Raw genomic sequence first — 20,781 nt, forward strand, 5'->3', positions numbered from 1 at the left:
ACAATGGTAATAATAAAATAACGTGTGAAACAAGTGATGTACAATGCAACTGCACACCACCCATCAAGCAATACCCAGCCAGTTCCCAAGCAGTGGCCCCTAGCTAAATTTTCCCTAGTTAATATACTGAGCATGACATCATATGGTGTGGGATATCCCTTTGGCCAGTCTGGGTCAGCTGTCTGGGCTGTACCCCCTCCCAGTTTATTGTGCACTTCCAGCCTCCTCCCTGAAGAGTCCTTGACTTGGTATAAATATTGCTTAGCAACAACCAAAACATCCCTATGTTATCAATGTTCTTCTCATACTAAATCCATAACACAGCACTATACCAGCTACCAGGAAGAAAATTAACTCTATTCCAGCCAAAACCAGGACACTGTTAAAAGCAGTTATCTAGGTAGTGGTATAAATCCCACCATGATGGGCAAATCTCAAATAGTCTTGCTTCTTAGTCCTTACGCCTATCAGATGATTTTGTAGGGGAAGATGTCTATGTACATGGTTTCTCAAGGAAGAGCAACTAAATCTTTGAATGTAGATGCTCTGTGTGACTTTGTACTCTAAGCCTATTGAAGAGTTACCAAACCTGTCAGTTCTGGCTGCAGTGCAGCAGCATTGCTACCCCAGGGACATCAGCTGCTCAGTATAATAGTAAGTTTGGGGTGGAAAGTAATGGTACTTTCAGGCCAAAATTACAGCTCCATGGGGATATGCAGGCCAAGAAGAGGGAGTGCTGGCATCTTTTATTGTCCAGATGATGAACAGTAGCCAAAGAAATGTATGGAATTACTCAGTGTCACTCTCACAGAGGCACCTAAATGGTTCTTAGGATTAGAGCTTTGCTTGGTTGTAACTGGTAACAACCCAAAGCTTATGGTCCATTTATGTTCTTTCTCTGCAGTCATGTTTCAGAAAATAGTAAGTCAAAGGTGGATCCTTTCAGCTGACATTCAAGAATGTCCAAGATAGAGTATATGAGTGAGGCAGTCCCTTGCATCTGTTTAAATAGTTTAACCGCATTGTACCATGTCTGAAATTAAAATGGCTTTTTTGAGAAGAACCTGGGGGGTTTTGTACTAGATACATTTAAAGTGTTTGATAAAGCCAATGTAGAGAACACCTGCCACTGGAGTTTTCCCATCAGCACTAGGCTCTCTGAGGGAGCATCAGGACAAGTAGCTGGACTACCTGTCCGTGGGACCAAATAAGAAACCTAGAACCCTTTGTTAAGAGATTTTTTCAGTAGCCTTTTTGTTTGAGAAACTGGGTGAGATTTCCAGTATTTCTAAATAGTAGTATCATTCTGTATTGTTGACAATGCCATGATTAATTGTTGGATGTTTATTGTTTTCAGGGTTTAGAGATAGTATTTCGAGTAGGTGTAGCAGTGCTTCAGATGAACCAAGCAGAATTACTGCAACTTGACATGGAAGGAATGTTACAGGTAAATTAAGGTTATCTAATAATTGTAAGAGATGTCTGAAATGTGTAATATTGTGTAATATTGCATGTGTGTGTATTTCCTTGCAGCTATTAATTATATTAATTATATGTAATCTTGTGCTCTGATTGCTTTTAGCACTTTCAAAAGGTCATTCCACATCAGTTTGACAGTGGTCCAGACAAATTAATCCAAGCATCTTACCAAGTCAAATACAATGCAAAAAAGATGAAAAAGTAGGTATAACGTTTTGAGAAAATAGATTATATTGTTGCTAAGAGCTACTGTTTGTTTCTCTTTAAAACTAGTTATTCAGTATTTTATTTTGAATTTTCCATTTTAAAATCTTTTTGGTGTTTTATACTATAAACAGTTAAAACTGAAGTACTGTCTGCAAGAAAATTCTTCTAAAGCACTCTTCGCTATTTTTCTTAAATGTAGTAAAGTTATATCTCATTTGTAAGTGTAGCCTAAAAAGCTTTTGAAGAAGGTGCAAGTTATGGGGAATTACAGCACTTCTGTAAACAGGATCTGAATAGAAAAAGCAGGGAATGGCTCAGAGCGGGGGGTGGGTTTGGTTTTTTTGAGGGTGAAGGAGGGAAAGGAGATTGAATTTGGCCTGAATTCTTAAGAGTTTAGTTCTCAGAAACTGGAAAAGTATTTGCAGTGCTAAAGAGTGCACGTATGGTCAAGATTAGTGCTGTTTAAAAATTAAAGTTAAACTTTGTTGTACCATTGATAATTGTTACTTAACTTTGATTTGGGCTTTGAAATCCAGAGCATAATGACTTTTAAGGTTAGTGGCATGTATTCTCTTTTCTGCCTTTGGTAAACTGTTTTGATAAGCCAAGCTACACATATTGTGCTTTTCCAGGGTTAAGTTTGGCAATTCTCCAGTTGGTTGTAATGGCTGGTACATTCACTGTTCTTGCACTGCAGATTGTATGTTCAAGTTGAATTTGCCAGTTGTTCTGTCAGTGGCCTGTCATTGGTGCTGTAGAGCGAGCAGTCTCCTCTAAAGCAGAAGCAGTAACAAAGCTTTCCGGACATTTTCTCTGGAAGCCAATATAAGTGTATGTAGTTTAAAGTCCTGACATTCCGAGACTAGACTTCTGTGGTTGCCTTCTGCAGAGGCATTGTCTATCTCAGCTTGTTTTTTCTTGTTGCTGCCTTTTTCAACTGGGACCATTTTGTGGTTTGCTGGAGAGGGGCCAAAATAGTTTTGTAATTTTAAGATATTTGTCTCAAATCTTTTTGCGTCTTTCTGTCTTTCAGGCTTTCCAAGCTCTGTTTTCTTTTGGCTGAATCTATTGAATTGGTTGTTGTGTAACTACATTGAGTGGTTAGTAAAAAATAGCTCCAAATCGTTGCCACTGTAAATGGATACGAGCAAGCACCAGCATGTCAGAGGGCTGGTTCAGAGTCTGTTCACATCTGCAGAAGTCCTTGTGTTTAAACTTAATGTCCAGTCTAAATATTTACAGGAGTGCATTTCAAATGGCCACTTATACAGAAGAAATATCAATCTGTATCTCTGTTCTACTGTTGTTTGTTAGGTATTACACCAACAAGTAATTTGTCTGCGGTTTTTCTAATAGTAATTTACTATTTCTAATTTTTAGGTTAGAAAAGGAATACACTACAATAAAGACAAAAGAAATGGAAGAACAAGTTGAAATTAAAGTAAGAGAGCATCAACAAATTTATGGATCAGTTTAATTCCTAGATGTGGGGTTACACATTTGATCTGTGTATGTAGCAGGACATGTAACTGAGGTCCCAAAACTCTTTTCTTCCAGCATTTGTATTTGGGATGTCTGTTCATAAAGGACACTTACAGTTAAATTATTGAGACTTCTGCTGGACATCTAAAGAAAAATCTTTAATGGAGACCTGCTGTACTTACTTTTCATTATTTTCTGCTGTGTAAAGCTTGATAACAAATGGCCTCATCAGAGGTTCTGAATATGCGAGTTTAGATATAGGTGTCCCACACAGGAGGTTTGTAAGACAGATGTTAAGATAGAGCTTATCAGAATGCACTTGAGTGGTTTATCGCTGATTTTGAGATCTTCACCCAAGATCAAGGGTCTTCTGCCTCCAGTCACTTTTTCTTTTGGAGCTTCAGCAATTGATACATAATGTGAAAAACACCTTTCAGGTGCAGTTTACATTTCCCTTTTACTGACTGACCTACTTCTTCTGTGTACTTAACCACTGCATCTTTTAAAATGCTTTTGTGACATAAATAGGCTTTTGCTGGTTTGGGTTTTTTTTTTTCATTTTTCAGTTTTTTTCACAGCATGGTGTTTCATCTGGAAAAAAAAAAAAACAACCCTGCAACAACAAAAACCCCAACCCAACCAACCAGCCCCAACAACCCAAAGCTGTCTGTTTCTGGATCCTGCTTGGGGACCTTATATAAGCCATTTCTGACTTGCTGTCTTCTGCTAAGAAGTTCAGCTAGTTTAGGGAGATGCAAAACAAGCACACTGAGTTTTCCTCTCAGCGTGGCAGAATGAAGCATTACTGAACTGATACACATGGGATACATGGGATACACTTAGGGATACAGATCTCTTCTATCTGAATGCTGACTGCTAAACTTTGCAGGAAATGCTCTGGTAAAATATGCAATTCAGTATAATTCTTTCTCACTTCTGGAGGATCTGAGGTAAATAATTCTCAGTATAACCTTACAGATTAAGTAAATTTTAATGTATAATTTCATATAAATTATTGGGAGGAAAAAGAAGGAAACCTTGTAGCTACCTCAAGAGCCTGTGCTAGTGCAGGGGTGCACTTCTGTGTCCATGACTGTGCAGCCTGTGTCCGGCCCTGTTTCTGAAGAGGCTGTCGAGTCCCTGTGGTTCACCTGCACGCTCGCTGCTTTCACCTAATGTCACACAGATGCTCTTGTACAACACAAGACTTCTCATCTGTGCTGCCTCAAACTGTTTAAACTCATCTTCTGAGTTAGTAACCTTTTTATCATCCTTTTGTATGGTGTACTATTTTTTCTATTTGTATTAATTTTCATAGATGTGATGGGATCGAAATGTTGTTAGTTGCTTGGCTTTTATTAGACTTCCAGTTTATAACTTGAGAAGTACAATTCTGAACTGTTTACCTTCCAGAGGTTACGAACTGAAAACAGACTCCTCAAACAGCGCATTGAAACGTTAGAAAAAGTAAGTATGTTGGCAATTAAATTTAATCTGTGTTAATCTATACCTGAATTGATGGAAATTTTATTATATGAAGTGGGACTCTCATGATTATAGTTTACTGTTTTTTCTTCTAATCCATGGTGTTTACTAACAGTGCTTAGCCAAATAGCATGGCAATAACAAAGCAGTTAGGGTCAGTGCTTGTAAATGTTGAAGGTGGTTATATTTGGCTCTTAGTGAATATGAAATCAAACATTTTGACATACCAAACCTTTGTACTGTTTTCTTTCTGAACTAGAAGCATCTGTTCAAAATCCAGAAGACTACATGAAATAGTGGACTGCTTGGGTGGAAAAGAGGTTATTGTGAAAGAATCCTCAGTTTTGAAAATCTAAAGTTGCTGTGTGCTCTTACATGGGAGCAAAATGACAGACCTACTACTGGCCAAAGAGAAATGGAGATAAAAGCAGGATACTTAATTGCTGGCCAGTGCAGCAGGAGAGAGGTGTTGCTGCAGCGTGCATATTCAGTCCAGGAAGTCTGCTGCCATTGATTTGTTTTACATAGCTTTCAATTTTTGTAGCAATTTTGGGTACATTTGAGGGGAATATCTTTTAAGACTTATTTCTCACAGATTTAGTCTGGAATAGAGTTTTGTTAGGCTTCTTTGTAACTAGATATATCTTTAAAAGTATGCATGATAAGTATTGTCGATACACTGCTGAAATGCAGGCATTGTTCTCCCATGGCCTCTCCTATGTTCTGGTATGATGCTTCCTGTGACAGATCCCATTGGAGCTGCTCTGCTCTGGAATGAGACTGAGTTTTGTGATCTTAACCATGAATAGAAACTGTCTTTCAACAAATGGAACTGGATGCTCTTGAGAGTTGCAAACAGTTGTTTATGTTTCACAGGGAAGAAAATGGTAAAGGTTCAAGATAGAGTGACATAACTGAAAGATGTCACACTTCAGATGTTAAATCTGTTACAGTTTCTTGGAAAAAACAGTCAATCTGTGTCAAAGTCTAATGAATTGATTTCTGAAATCAGTTTGGAAAAATGCACATAATGAGGATGTATTGTGAAAGTTGTGACCAAAAGTACAATTTTATAAACATCTTTGTTTCTAATATTGAAGAACTGATAAAATTAACTGAAAGCGCAGACTCTTTTAAGAAGTTGGAAGCTATAATGAATCACTTCAATGCTCTTGGCAAATTTATAATAGTAAATATCCATATTTTATACTTCACTTGCAAAGTTTGAGTTCAGATTTATTTTTTTTTCAGTCCATGATGAACTGCCAGATGCTACTGAGTTTGCAAATGCTGTACTTAAACTTTCAGAGTATCTCATTCTGACTGCAATTAAAACATTTCCAAATGAGAAAGTGTTATCTATTAATAAGAATTTCTGAATATTATTATCATCGCAGGATCTGAAAAACAGATCATAAAGTGTGAACAAACACCTTCAGTTCTCCTATTGGAAACTTATTTTTATTTTAAAATATTTTTTTCCTTATGATGATAAGGAAACCTAGATGATTTAGTTGTGATTTCCTTAATGACACAATCTTAACTTCTAAGTAATAGCTCTTATCAACTAGTTTGAACCTTGATTTTAATAGAAGTTCCAAGGACAAAGAAGGTCTGCGAAAAGATATGTTCTCTGTTGTAGAATCTGCAAAAAGCGAGTGCTTTCAAGGGTGATAGAGTAGAAATTAATTAAATGTGCAACTGTTGGGGGGTGGCAGAAACTAGTGCTTGTCAGTGTGCATAAAGGAAAATTTCTTTCTTGCAAAACTTTGACAAGGAAAGAGAATCTATGAACTCACTGGAGTTACTGCAAGAGTTCAGTTAAGTAAAATATTAGCTGTCATAGCTGAAATTTTCTCCTTGTGTCTGTCAGTTTGCAGCATTTAACTTTCCCGCTTCATCTTTTTGGAAGCTTTAGTTCTGCATGAATGCCTCAGTGCTTAGTAGAGTTTCCTTTGTGCTCAAATTATGCCTTCCTTTCATGTGGTGGATGGACCATAGACCATGTCTTGCATCTATCTACTAGATCATATCTGATAATGTATCAGTAACTTTTGTTAATTAGGGAAGCACGCCATTCCAATAAAAATACCCAGTCTCCTGTAGGTGGATTTTAAGTGTCAGGGGAATCTGGCTTTTTGAGACCTCCTAGTATAAAGATGGACTGCATTACACCTGTTGCAGGATGGGCTGCTTCCTGGGACTTTCAGGCTGAGTTGCCTTTATATGAAGAGTTGTTAATTTTGCAAAAGCAGTTTGTAGAGAAAAATGGGTAGAATTTGGGCATTTTCTTTCTTTCAGCTCTTGGCCTTTTTGTCACTATTATCACTCCTTTGTTTTTTGGTTTTTCTTTTCCTTATTCCTATCTGAATTTTTCCTTTGTAGGAAAGTGCTTCCTTGGCAGATAGATTGATACAGGTATAGTCTTTTAGTCTTTTACTGTATGACTTTCTTCGTCCTGTCAAAAATACCCCGACTGCTTTAATGCATGCATATTTGCATGCTGTACTCTATCCCTGCTTTGCTGATTTGGAATAAATATAGAGCTAATCTCTTGCTAGAAACTTGTTTAATTTTGTTTACTAAAAATATATAAACCAAATCCTTGCACGTTATATTTTTCCTAACCTAATGTAATTTTTTGGTACAAATTCCTATGACAAATGGATTCTATGACAATGTATTAACACTGAAATTGAATATTGCAAACTTAAATCTGTGCATGTACAACCGAGTAATATTGCATGAAAGGAATTTTATTCAATGCAAGTACGCAATTGTGCTTGCTAAACGGATGCTGAACTTCGTAATAAAAGTACTAAACCAGCTGTTTAGTACTACCTTGTCCTAAAATTTCTACCACTTGTAGTCTTTGCTGCTTGCAAAACCAATCTGATGAAGTAAGCAGCTAAGCATCGCAAAGGCAGTCTGTCTTGGATTTGTCCTCAATTGCTTAAAAAAAAATTATGTCCAAAGGGACAAGTGACAAGGGCCCAGGAGGCTGAGGAAAACTACCTCATAAAACGGGAGCTGGCCACCATCAAACAGCAGAGTGATGAGGCCAATACTAAACTGGAGCAAGCTGAGAATACCATCAGGGAGCTCCAACAGCAGCAGCAATGGGTAAGGAGCCTGGCAGCACATCATCTCATCTTTTTCACTCACCTGTGTTTATTTTTCCTCATCATGACATGGTCTCTGTGCTGTCCTTGTAAATGCTTGTTCATTGTGATTTCCATTTTTAAAATTACACAAATTAGACTGATATTTTGATCTGTTTTTACTGATAGATAACTCTGGATAGATGTAAGTTATTAGTTAAAAAAAAAAGTGACAAAACACAGCAAGTCAAACTCAACAACAACAAAGAAAAATCCAACCCCAAACCCCACCACTACTGAAGAAATACTAACAAAAAAACACAGAACCTTTTGGTAGCTCCTAACGCTAAGAATCTAGCCGTTGCAAATTGTGTCAGTCTGAATACTCAGATTTGAGAATTGATTTGTAATACCTTTACCTAGCTTCTTATTTAAGTCAATCTCTTCCATGTTAACGTTTCTTCTGTGTACCTATATTTTTTTCCTATCATGCTTAAATTTGCTGCTTGCAAAAACAGAAGGGTATTTTCCTAGAGTTTGGAACTACAGGACTTTATTAAAATACGCGGGTTTATGTACAGAGAGAGCAGGGAAATAACTTTTAGGAGCTGTTTGCAGTACTGTGTTTGTGTGTACTTTGTTTTAGGTCATATAATGTCCAATACTTCAGACTGTTACTGTGAGGCTGAAGTTACTTTCTCTAAGCAACTTGTGAAGTGCTCAGTATGTTCTCTTGAGAGAGGGAGGGAGGCAGTTCCAGCAGTCTTCACTTGCTGAGCAAGCTGTGCGCCAGCAGTGTTGATGTGAATATGCTCACGTTGTTTTAAGTAAGTGGTGTGCAAGTACTTGACTGAAGCCCTCGGCGCTTCAGGTGTATGAAATACAACTTTCTAGAACTACAGCACACTGGAGCTGCTTACCAGATCTCTTACAGGCAATACAGCAGTTTGTTTTACACATCTTCCACCAAAGCTCTGGAAATACTTGTATCTCATCTTGGAAGGTGGAGATGAGATTTACTGTTAGACTGAAAACAAATAATAACTTAACAAACTATTTCTGTAATGTTGCATTTATGTCTGTGTAAAGCATTTCAGTGTAAAAAAGGTACATCTTTTAGAATAGTTGCAAGGAGTTACTAAAGAACTGTTACTCTGTAATGTGTAATGCTGCTTTTATGTAACTTGAGCGATTTCCTTAGGGGAAAAGAATGAAGAAATTATGATAGGAAGATGGGGATATTCTAGCAATGCTTTCCAAAATTTTAGGTATGTTGTAATCTTTCAAGTGAAATAAAATAAGGAATGTTTATAGACTTGAGTAGCCAGCTGTTTACGGTCAGATTACAATAGTACACATGCTTTTGGAATGTGTTTATGGAGGCGTCCATGTTACTTACCTGCACTCGATTGGAAGTTATTAAAAGGGACTCAAATGCTATATTTATGTTTTAGATAATTGATGGGTAAAACAACTTTTAAAGCTAATGCTTTTAATTATGAGGAGGACCTTATTAAATAGCAATGATGGGGAAGCCTGACAGCTTGGCTAGGCATGGAAACTGGTCCTGAGCAAAACTATGGGTAACTGTGGATTGCAAAATTGGCTGGATTGGAGCTGTGAGGGCTGAAGATTGGACAGGTACTGCAGGAGTGGAGAGTAAGTAAAATTGGGGAATGGGCAGTTAATTTAAGAGCCACCCTTCCTACCCGGCATGCTTGCAGCCTTGTTTTCCTCCATTTAAATGTGAACATGAGCACAGGAAATAGTCTGACTATGCGTGGAACTGAGTCTGTAAATCCGTGTGGTTGTAGAGGGATTTGTGCCCAGTAGCTGACTGATTTTGAAGTGTAAAGACTAGTGCTGTGCTTTTGAGGACCATCTGAATTAACTTAGACAACGTGGTGAAAGTGTTAAGATGGTTTCAATTAGTAGTTCCCTAGATTCTGCTGCATTGGTAGGGTTTGCAATTGAATGGGGTTTTGTTTCCAAGCATGGAAATAGGAGCAACAAATGTCAACAGCCGTGTGCGCTTAGGGCCCCACCTAGTGGAGATCCATCCATTTCTTTTGAATTTTGGCATTTCACTTTAGAGTAGACTGATCAATCCTTTTGCCACTCCTAGTGCCAGTAGCTTTGATCTTGGCAATACTACTCTTCAGTATTGTCTTACAAATATTTGCTTTAAGGGGGAGTGTGTGTCCAATTATTTCAGTTTTGTTTATGATTAGCAAAAGTGATCTCACAGTGAACTTAAAAGTGGCTGCATAGTTTATCTGTATTTATTTAAAAGTACAGCATCTGTCCTACATATTTTATAGTCTACATATTTTCCAATCTTGTTGTCTGTTTCAGCTCATAGAAACTGTAAAGGTCAGGTATGAATTTCTGAATAGGAAAGTAAGAAAAGAACCGCCTAAGGATACTTGTGGCTGCCTGTTCTGAACAACACTGTGGGATTTTAAAAAGCAAATAAACAAAAAACCACCACCAAAAACCACAACCAACTTTTACTTGTAAAACATGAGGCAGGAGAATTAAGAGTAGGGGATTTTGTTTTGTTGGTAGAAAAAACATAATCTAAACCATCATATTTCTAAGAAGGCTACCAAATCCTTTGCAAAAGGTTATGCATTTGCATCTAAATATTATCGAGGGTTTATCCTATCTGTTCCATGAGATTTGATCGCACAGTTGGATGGCTTAAAGGTAAGTGTTCAAAGTGCTTACAGGATGTGTGTGTGCCTGAAGAAATTTTCTTTTGCAGCACTTTGCATGGCTGAATACAGAGATGGATAGAGAAATATTCTTTTGACTGAAATCCAACACCAGAAGCCAAAATTACATGCAACTTCAATTTTTCCTGTGCTGAATTATCTTTAGGGAGGTTTTAGTTTAACCAGAATGGCTTTATTACAAAGTGTTGAATCTACTTAAGAGAGGTTCTTCTTACCAGTGTTTCTTAGTCAATGGAAGGCTAAGTTCTGCTATAGTGCTTCTCCCAGAATACCTGAAAGTAGTACTAATGATCATGTAATAAATCACATATTAAGTGTCATCGAATGTATTCTACATATTTTGGAGTAATTTAAGGTCATTTGGATGAGAAAAAGGAAGAGAAAAATAATAAGGTTTGAGATGGAAACCGCACTTAATTTTAATTTTGAGGTGAACTTTTACATCTTAGTAGAGAGCAACTCCGTCAGTGTAAGCTTTTTAAAAACAGTGTACAACCTGTACAATTTTTAATATTGATAACTGGGAAAAATAATTGTGAAGCTAATAGTATTCGAAGCTACGTGAACTTTTCTCTGAATGGTTTTGCAGAGCATGGTACTACTCTGTCTCTGGCGTGTCTAATCTTTAAATATAGAAACCTACCAAAGGCTTCTAGATGTGTTGGGTAACCAAGGATTAAGGGGAAGGTGTTTTCTTCCTCATACTGCTAGTAAATCAAGAACTGCAGAGAGGAAGTTGTGCCTGACTTCAGCAGAATACAGAATGTTTTATTTTGTGGCATGCTCAGAGCAATGGTATTTGAGGAGTTAGGGGTGAGAGTAACAGCCTGTTCTAACCTACTCCTGATAATTATGTGCTGAAGGTATTTTCTTTGTTCTTTTTCTCCTATTGTTTCTAAATGAAAAAAGTAGCTTCTGCTGGATGTATAAAAATGAATAACCATTTCTGTAGTTAAATATACCTCCAGAACAGAAATCTCAGTATTTCCCAAGGGTACTCTCATTTTCAATGATTACCCTGTTCGTCAGTCTGAATGCTTAAAATTTGAATCTGAGAAATGAGAGGCAGTTCAAGTTAAAATTGCTTCACATCTTATTTTTAAGAAGGCTGTTCAAGTATATTATGTGAAGACAGAATGTTAATTGATTAAACAATAAGGTGGAAGCATATGTATTTTGCAAGGTAATTTATAGCCATGTATTTGGTTATTGTTACAGCAACTCCATAACGCATCTTTTATTTTCAGGACCTCATGCTAAAATGAATGATAAGAGCATAATAATTGATATAGGGAATATCTGCTTGTGAGTGCAACTTTGTGGAATACTTCACTTTATTTTACAATATACTTTCTTTAATATTATGTTCTGGTTTGCAACCGAAGAGCAGAAAATAAAAATACTGTCTTCAGTAAAGTTAGTGCTTAAATGTGTAAATGAAGTTAGCTGGGCAGCTGCTGGACAATCTGTTAGTTGCCCTTTGGTATAGAATACTGGAAAAGCATTCTGCAATTATGTGTAATAATCTGTCATCAGCCAAAATTATATTAGGAATAGTTGTATCAGTCTCTGAGATTTTACTCTTTCTGAGATTTTAATAAAAGTTGGGGGGAAATAAATCAGTTGTGTGAAGCCCAGCAAGGACTTGTTTCTTTCAGAGGTATATGGCTGTAGAACTACATTTTTTTGTGGTTTATGTTACAGACATCTTTTCAACACAGCCAAGAAAAACAGTGTTACTGTGGTTAAAATGTTTAGCTGGTGCCTGGAAATCCAGATTCACCTTGTAGTTTCTGTGACAAATTCTAGGGCTTAAAGCAAATGTATAAAAGCAGTTTTACTGCTAAAGTAGTCAGTCTTAAAGTAGTTTTCAAACATTGTTTTGACTATAAGCTTGTGTTACCTTTATATACTGAATTATTGTGTGTTATTTTTTTAAGGAGCACAAATCACAACTTTGAACTTGTGAAAATTGTTTTCTAAATCTGTTTCGGCGTTTGCTGTATTTCTTTCTAGTCCATCAAGACCTGATTTAAAGTGTGCTATGGATAAATAGATAAGTACTCCCAACATAACATATTCCTTAGGCAGGCAAAATCTAAAGACAGATTCAAAAAAGGCATGACTTGTGCCTGAAACTGGATAAGTAACTTTTCTAGTCTTCATGACTTACTATTTGATAAATACTAGTTAGATTTTTGTAGTCCAAAACTATTTAGAGTACACTTACATATTGTTGTAAAATCAGGATGTGTTTAGCTCCTCAAATCATCTGTATTCTCTCAATTTTCTGGAAAGTATAAGAAGACTTCTTACCTGAGGAGAGCACACTGTGTTCATTCTTGTTCCACAGGTATCATTAGCAGAATCTGGAACAAGAAAAATAGAGTCTATTTAAGGTGCTCTGTGTATCATGTGATAAACTTGTACAAGCAGTTAGGGAATAAGAGATTATTGTAGCCCCTTCTCTGCGCATGCATGTGGTCATGTATGAAACTCATGCTCCCATATCATGTGAAGAAAAACATAAATTAAGAAATAGTTGTATCTTTAATGAAAATGAATACTCTATGGATTTTAAAGTTGCACTGTTAATTAATAAAACTTCAACTATGAATCCAAGTATAGTATTTATTCTTCACAATGTAGTTAATGGCACCAAAGACATATTAAGTGATTTCCCTTTAAACTTTATTTTCAGGGTTGCCATGCATATACAGTAACTAGGCAACTATGCTTTGGGGGTTTTAACTCCCAGGTTTTTTTCTAAACCAGTAATTTAAATTCTGATTTAGAATGGCGTGGCCTGACAAGGAAGTCTGGCAATCTGCAGTGAATCCCAAGTGATTTTAAAGTGACCCAACGCCTTTGAATACAAATGCTTAGTGTAACTTCAGTTGGATGTTTCTGTTGAAAGATGCCGTTTCCTTTAGCAAGTGAATGGATAGATCTTGCTTTTAATTCCAGCTAATCAACAGTAAAGAAATAAGTTAATGGTGATTTAACTTACTTGAACGGAACTGTGGTGTTTTTTTCCCTTCCCTCTTAAGTTTGGAAAGCATGACCTGAAGTTCTGAACTGCTATTTTATTACTGAGGGAATGTGTTTGGGTGTGCAAAGCCATCTGGGAATATAGTATTGGAGTAAGTCATGTATGGAAAGAACCAAATTTCTTTGTAGCGTGGGCCTGTGCTGTCTGTCTAGAAGGGGCTATACTGCTACTTGTGGCTGGATTTTTCTGATAAATCCACCAGGCACAGAAGAACTATATATAGTGTGAGCAAGTGAGAGACAAAGTGCGAGAGTGGAAGGGACAAACCAAAGTGATTGTGCATTGAAGTATACATGGCTTTATTTTAAATCCAAGATTATGGAAAGCTTCTGTTTACTCGGAGCTGAAGTGAGTAGGGATCAAGAGAGAATACTTTTATTAACCTGGTAATTAGCTAGTCTTTCCTAAACATCTTTTTCTGCATATCATAAAATAATCACAGATCCTTTGAGAATTTTTCGGTTTGGGTAACAATGACAAAAAAGTGCTCATCAGTACTAATAGGGGTCTCAGTTTGGTCTTACATATTCGGCTTTGTGGAGGTGCAATTGTTTGAGAGGCATAGCATTAGGGGTCTTATTGTTAGCAGTCTGGGTAGACATGTTAGTAGACTTGCATAAGGTAAGCACTTCTGTTGATCTGAAACTAGTATTTCTACTATTAAGCATTTGAATGTACTTATTACTTGAAATCTGGCATATAAAACCCCTTTCGAACCATCTGTGCTTCATACTAAACATATTTCTGCAAACTTTGTAGCATAAATGCAGTTCACGATACAGTGAAGACTTTGTGCTACAGCTGGAAAAAGAGCTGGTCCAAGCCAGGCTGAGTGAAGCAGAATCCCATTGTGCCTTGAAGGAGATGCAAGATAAAGTTCTAGAGATGGAAAAGGTAAATCAAACTAGGACCCGCTATATGAAATAGCACTAGAAGCAGAATACAGGTCCCTGTCATTCTTTGCAAAACTGTGCTGTAGGATCTTCTCTTCTCTGCTTTCATGACTGCAAGATGCTTTTCAAACCTGAAGCTAGCATAGCAAAAACCCTAACATCTGTTTGCACTGGGAAAGGTTTCTTGAAGAAGTGATCACTTTTCTCCTGTTCCTCAAGCCCACTGCGATGGAAGACTGCAATTCTGATGGAGTCTTTACAGTAAACCTCAATTATTCCAAAATTATGATATATCCTGTAATGAGAGCTGCAGGCTTAGGGCGAGCATTGAGGTGATGTGAAAGTAAATAGCTTGGGAGGAGAGAAGGAAAGACTTCAACATTTGCCATCCCAGGTCTGGAGTTCTTGAGTGTCTCCACTGCTTGATATCAAAATCTCTACTGCTTTTTGAGTGTCATCCCAGCTAGTAATTTATTGATGCCAGAATTCAAGCTGTTCTCAAACCAAATGTCAACCTCTATTATACCCTTATTTGAAGAAAAGTTAACTGAAGAAAAAAAAAAAAAAAGGAAAAAAATGAAAGAGAAAACCCACTCATTGACCTAACGTAAAGTACACTTTTCAGATACTTTTGTATTGGCTTTGGAAATCGTTTCCTCGTGGAAATCTTAAAGACATGTATACTCAGGAGTGTGGCCAGAACTTACTAGCTAATTAGATTAACCCACTGGAATAAAGATTTTACTTTTTTAATTATCTGAGTGGATTCATGGGAGTCTGACAGGCTAGTAGTGTGGTAATTTTTACTGTACTGAACACTGGTGGAATTCAGGATCTAAGGTATTTGTTGAAGTTAAAAAAGAGACTACTTAACCTTCATCAGCATGAAGATACCAAACACTGAAAACTTAAAGAAACTGGAGCAGTGGGGGAAATTCCAGTGTACCAGACAAACTGAGACATACGGCAGTATTTCAGTCTGTCATCATGAACTTAGGCAGATGAAAAGTGACTGAAATTAAGTCCCTCAGATTCCTACAAATACAGCTCTTTACTGCTGCTAGTGATGTGTCACGTAATTTGGGAGAATTCTGCTCAATCCAAGACTTGCATGGCTAAACTTGCAGTGATGTAAACATTCAGAAACACACCCTATCACTTCGTATATTTGCCAATATTTGGATCCCATGATTTTGACACATGGAGATGCTAATAAATGGCTGAGGTGATGTGTTCTGTTAATGTTGATAATGTACTTTACTCTCAACTCTCAAGAAAACCTGGCAACTGCCACAGTATTACTTATCTACAAAAATACGTGATTTTTCTGAAAATTACTACTGAGAAATACAGTGGAAAGTGATGAAGCACAGTTCAGCTTTGGGTATTTGGTGACCAATGATTCGATGTAGGCATATTTTAGTTAGGCAGATTATGTCCTTTTCCTTCCTCTCTGTGTTTTTTTCCCAAACCTCAATTATTTTGCTTCCATCACTGTTTTCCTTTCCCCAGGTCACTCCTGCTCTGTGTTTTCCTGTTTTCTGCTTAGCTTTCTTTAGTCTTTGTACTTTTCCCTGCTGTATTTTTGTAAACGTTCATGCATCTTCATCTGTAAGACCTTTTCCTGACTGACTGTTGTTTATAAATATTAATGGTAGTTCCTTTGTCAACATACCTTTTTTCCTTTCAAAGGCAGATGACCTACTTCCTCCAAAATATATTTCCATTTATTATTTTTCCTGTAAGTAAAAAAAGGTTGTAACTCTAAAGGTGTAATTTCAGTTCTTCATTTGCTTTACTTTATCAACTAGCTCAAAATCTTTCACATTTCTCTCCATATTTTTCATGTGTGCAAAAAAGCATAAATAATACTTTGTTAGGGATACCATCTGGGGAAATGTGGAAGTCAGAATGCCTAAAACTACTGTGTCAATTTTCTTCTGTGTTTGGCAGTTGGAAGATACTTATATATACTTGTTATATCCAGCAACTTAGATTTTTTTTGAGGTATTTTCTTTAGCAAGGGATGTGTAATAAAGTTTGGTTAGTAATAAGAGTTATCATTCCATGTCTATATCCTTGGAATGGGTCTCACTAAGCATAATTTTATTCAAATACATATTTAAGAGGATGGTTCTTGTTGCAGAGGAACAGCTCTCTCCCTGATGAGGAAAATGTTGCTAGACTACAAGAAGAACTGATTGCTGTAAAATTAAGAGAAGCAGAAGCTCTGATGGGTCTCAAAGAACTAAGGCAGCAAGTCAAAGATTTGGAGGAACACTGGCAGGTATGGGGAGTAACACACTTTTAACAATTTTTACTTCCAGTGATTCATAAAGCAAAAAGCTATGAAATTATGAGATGTAGAGATCAAGCAGAAACTAGGGATTGTGCAGCAAGCTGCTGAGGGGAGAAAATCTTTAAATGCAGATACCACAAGAAACGTTACTTCCAAAGTATGTTAGAAATTTGTCCCTAGTTGTTACTAGAAATTTGTCCCTAGTTGTTACTGATGGCAGAAAGCCTGTGCTATCAGGTAGCCATTCTGGTAGAAAGGAAATACCTGATCAGTACTCCTACTTTACTAAATGTTAAAAAGGGCTAGTAATAGGCGAGTGTCTCAGGATATCCTTGCAATTCACTGACCTACTGTAGTTGGGAATGACTGTCCTCAGCTTTTTAATTGTATGTCCTTAAAACTAGTAAGTCTCTGTGGGGTTTTAGTTTTTAGAACAAACAAGAGCATTATAGCAACTTGTTCCTGTATAACTCTGAGACCTTAAATCAAGCAACACTAGGAAAGCTCAGGTGTTACCAACAATGGCATGCTGTTTTTCTAGCGTCACCTAGCTCGTACCACTGGAAGATGGAAAGATCCTCCCAAAAAAAACACAGTGAATGAGCTACAGGATGAGCTGATGACCGTCCGATTGAGAGAGGCAGAAACTCAGGCTGAACTGAAAGAGACCAAACAAAGAATGATGGAGATGGAAACACAGGTATGTTATTGAACACTAAACATGTGTGAATTGAGCTGCATCCTGGCAAATTGATTTCAAATGATACGTATCTGATTATGATCTTTATCATCTACAAGGCATGACTTTAGTTCCAAAATGCACTTTTTTTTAATGCTGTTAGACTAGGAGGGAGAACCTAGTGCGTACAGTCCAACTTGCTTTAAAATCTCTTTAGTCTTTTCCAGGACTAAGTTTTCTAAATTTCTCATTTGGACTAACTGGTAGACTCTGTGAATGCGTGTGAGCCCTAATTCATTAAATTGTAACTGGTGTGACAACAGAAGTACGTTTGAGGTGGTTTAAATTTCACAGACCTAATTGATGATTCTGATAACAGTAATTGTAATTATTTAAATGGCAGTGTTTTCTTCTGGTGAAATTGCCTATTACCAGATTATCGACTGAGGTTGTGAATGTGGTTACTAAACTGGACTCTCAGCAAAACAGCTGCATGCTGTCAGGTTCTTTTAGCAGAAGCTTTACCTTTCATGTTCCAGAATAGAAAAGTATGATTCACAATTGCTGAGATCTGTGCAGAAAAGACAAAAATAACTTGTCTGCCAAGATCTCTTTTGTGCAACCAGAGAATAAGTTGTTATTAAGCAAACAAATCTGAAATGAAAGTGCACTGACTGAGAATTATTTGTAACAGGTTTTTGAGTCATTTTCCCATGACATACCTGCTAAAAGTGACTGTTACTTGAAGGAAACCTGTGCATCCAAAAGGCTAAACAAACAAACCAAAACAGTACTTGGCAAGCTTCAGCAATCCCAGAAACCGGGAGAGCATGTTAGGATGTGCTGCTGAACAGAGATAAGCCAACTGCGAGGCACATGGTTGCTTATTTCTGACAGTGGCAGCGCTTTTTTCTATACCAACTGAATGAAAGTTTCCTCTTGCCTTAACTTTTTAAATTTTCATTGAAGTGTCAATACTGTTAACTACAGTTAACGTGTGCTTTTGTTTTGTTACTTTTTCTCCATCTGTGTATTTTAGTCAGTAGGGGGCACAGGTATTCTGCCGTCTGAATTACACATTAAAGTTGCAAGACCTTTAGGTATTTCTCCCTTCGGTGTTAAGCATCGAGTCTTTGTATATGCTGATGCTGATGAGCTGTCACTTGACAGAAATGCACTGGTTCTTGTGTTATGTACTGGTCTATGCACAGCTTCGTATAAAAAGGCTGTGACTTGTACTAATGTACAGACCTTAATTAAGGTGCAGTGTTACTTTGAGGAATTCACTGGACAGAGAAAGTTGCACATAATATTTCTGACATATCTGGTGCTTCTTGGATGTATCAGCTTGTTGCTGTAGTTGAGATACAAGTTCATAAAAATCTTTGCCTTACCCAAGCAAGAGGCTGGGAAAAAATATCTGTAAAGGAGCTTTGTGATGATCTTACAACGAGTTATCTGGTGTTTAAGAGCAATTTCAATATCCTGGTCATAAACCAAATGTCATGCAGACTTTTCTGATTACACTTAGAAAATTCTGAATGCATTTTCCTCAAAAGTTTTTTATAGTAGAAGATCTATAAGTCTTTCTTGTCAGGCCTCAGGGAGGTAAACTGATATCAAAGATCTTTCTTTAACATGCGTTTTCTTTCTTTTTTTGGTCACAAATTTCAGAATCAGATCAATAGTAACCATTTACGAAGGGCAGAGCAAGAGGTTACTAACCTACAGGGGAAGGTACAGTATCTTTCTGCACAGAACAAAGGACTCCTTGCTCAGCTGAATGAAGCCAAGCGTAGACAAGCAGAGATTGAATGCAAGGTAAACAACATCATAAATAGACTTGGTGTGCCAATGTATATGTACTTTTTAGTCTTGTCTGCTATTTTTAGATAGAATTGTATCTTAACTGAGACACAGAAGTCACAAAAACAAAATTTTCTTGTACTGATTTGACAGTATCACCTTGAATTTACCATCTCACAAAAATCTCTTGAGGTTTTGACAGAGCTGCTTCTTTGTGGTCCCATAAAGATATGGTTCTGTTCAGAAAAGTGTGTGTGTATAATACATGAAAAGACACAGCAGATTGCACAACAGATTCTGATCACTGTGTAATCTGTCTTAAGTAATAGAAGAGATTCATTACTTCAACACTGACTATTACTGCAGAATTAGTTTAGGTTCAAAAAAAGGGAGTAAAAGTAGTATTTGGATGGAGAGGTCTACAGAAGGCAGTGTTACAGTAGTCATTGCCAGACTTTAAGGGGACCACCCAAAAATACTTGGCAAAACAGCAGTTTTTATGCACGAAAGAGAGCCTAATCTATGTTGGAATCTCAGATATAATTAGTTAATTGTGTAACTAAATCCCTAACCATTTACTTATGTCTCTAACTTGTGCACACATAATATGGACAACAAATAAACTATGTCTTACAAACTTTTTCTTCCTAAATTGCATGAAAATGTTCCTGAAATTGCTATTGATACTTACTTCATAAAAGGGCATTATTAGTTTACAAATATCTATATTTTGTTAGAGAGATGAAAACATCTTTTTACTTTAATCTTATTTCCAAAAGATTTATGAATAGTCTTCTATGAAATCAGCTAGTGCTGAACAGTCAGTAATTTCTGAATAGGATACTTATTAGTATGTTAGAAATAGTACCGTAACATGAGATGAATAATCAGAATACTATTTATTAAATGTGGCTCTGAATTTGCAGCTTGAGAGCAGATGCTGTTATATAACTTGTTCATGATCACATCTTCGTTTTGCCTTTAATGTAACCAAACTTTTTATGTGCACCACTTGTTTCTGTTCTCATTCATGCAGAACACTGTTATCGGTTGAGTGTTTTTCAGTTTTATTCAATATATGTGCATTTTGTTTGTAACACCATTCATACCCCAAAGACTGCCTCAGCTGCAATTCCATCAAAGGCTTCTGTGGACAATGTGAATCAAGAGTGTAGTTTGTCACTTAGCAGGGAGGTGAAATGACATTCTTATCAATATGCATCATTTTGCTATAACATCACACTTTTCCAGTTTTTACAGATTTTCATTTCTTCTTTTAATTTATTTTCTCCAGAGTAGTGCATAGATCTAGGCAATTTACTTGTGTAGTGAACTCTCATCTTCTGTTCATTACTCAAAGCCTGGTGTGTAATTTGTAATTGGCAATTTCTTGTCTTAGTTTCTGGCTCTTTCAGCAAAATGAAGCTGATTTTTATTGTTATTCTGTTCCATTTTAAAGAAATTTAAGAACAGTAACTGAGATGTACCCCAGGTATTTCAGGGGTTTTTTTAGGTTTTAATTTTTCTTGCTGCCCTGCCAGTTTTTGTTTCCATTGGATC

At 36.8% G+C, this 20,781-nt stretch overlaps 1 protein-coding gene across 3 annotated transcripts in view; it reads left to right on the plus strand.

Annotated features, from left to right (window-relative positions):
• EVI5 (ecotropic viral integration site 5) overlaps positions 1-20,781 on the plus strand; it is a 79,666-nt gene that overhangs the window by 23,121 nt on the left and 35,764 nt on the right. The window contains exons 8-17 of one of the 3 annotated variants that reach the window (XM_082052272.1): positions 1,358-1,447; positions 1,583-1,680; positions 3,067-3,127; positions 4,582-4,635; positions 7,039-7,071; positions 7,630-7,776; positions 14,304-14,438; positions 16,584-16,724; positions 17,278-17,436; positions 19,090-19,236. In XM_082052272.1, the coding sequence (XP_081908398.1) occupies positions 1,358-1,447; positions 1,583-1,680; positions 3,067-3,127; positions 4,582-4,635; positions 7,039-7,071; positions 7,630-7,776; positions 14,304-14,438; positions 16,584-16,724; positions 17,278-17,436; positions 19,090-19,236 (1,065 nt within the window). The remainder of the gene's footprint in view (positions 1-1,357; positions 1,448-1,582; positions 1,681-3,066; positions 3,128-4,581; positions 4,636-7,038; positions 7,072-7,629; positions 7,777-14,303; positions 14,439-16,583; positions 16,725-17,277; positions 17,437-19,089; positions 19,237-20,781) is intronic. The other 2 variants (XM_082052271.1, XM_082052273.1) reach the window with 2 other exon arrangements.

Source organism: Streptopelia decaocto (assembly GCF_964273445.1).
Source record: "Streptopelia decaocto genome assembly, chromosome: 5".
Lineage (NCBI taxonomy): Eukaryota > Metazoa > Chordata > Aves > Columbiformes > Columbidae > Streptopelia > Streptopelia decaocto.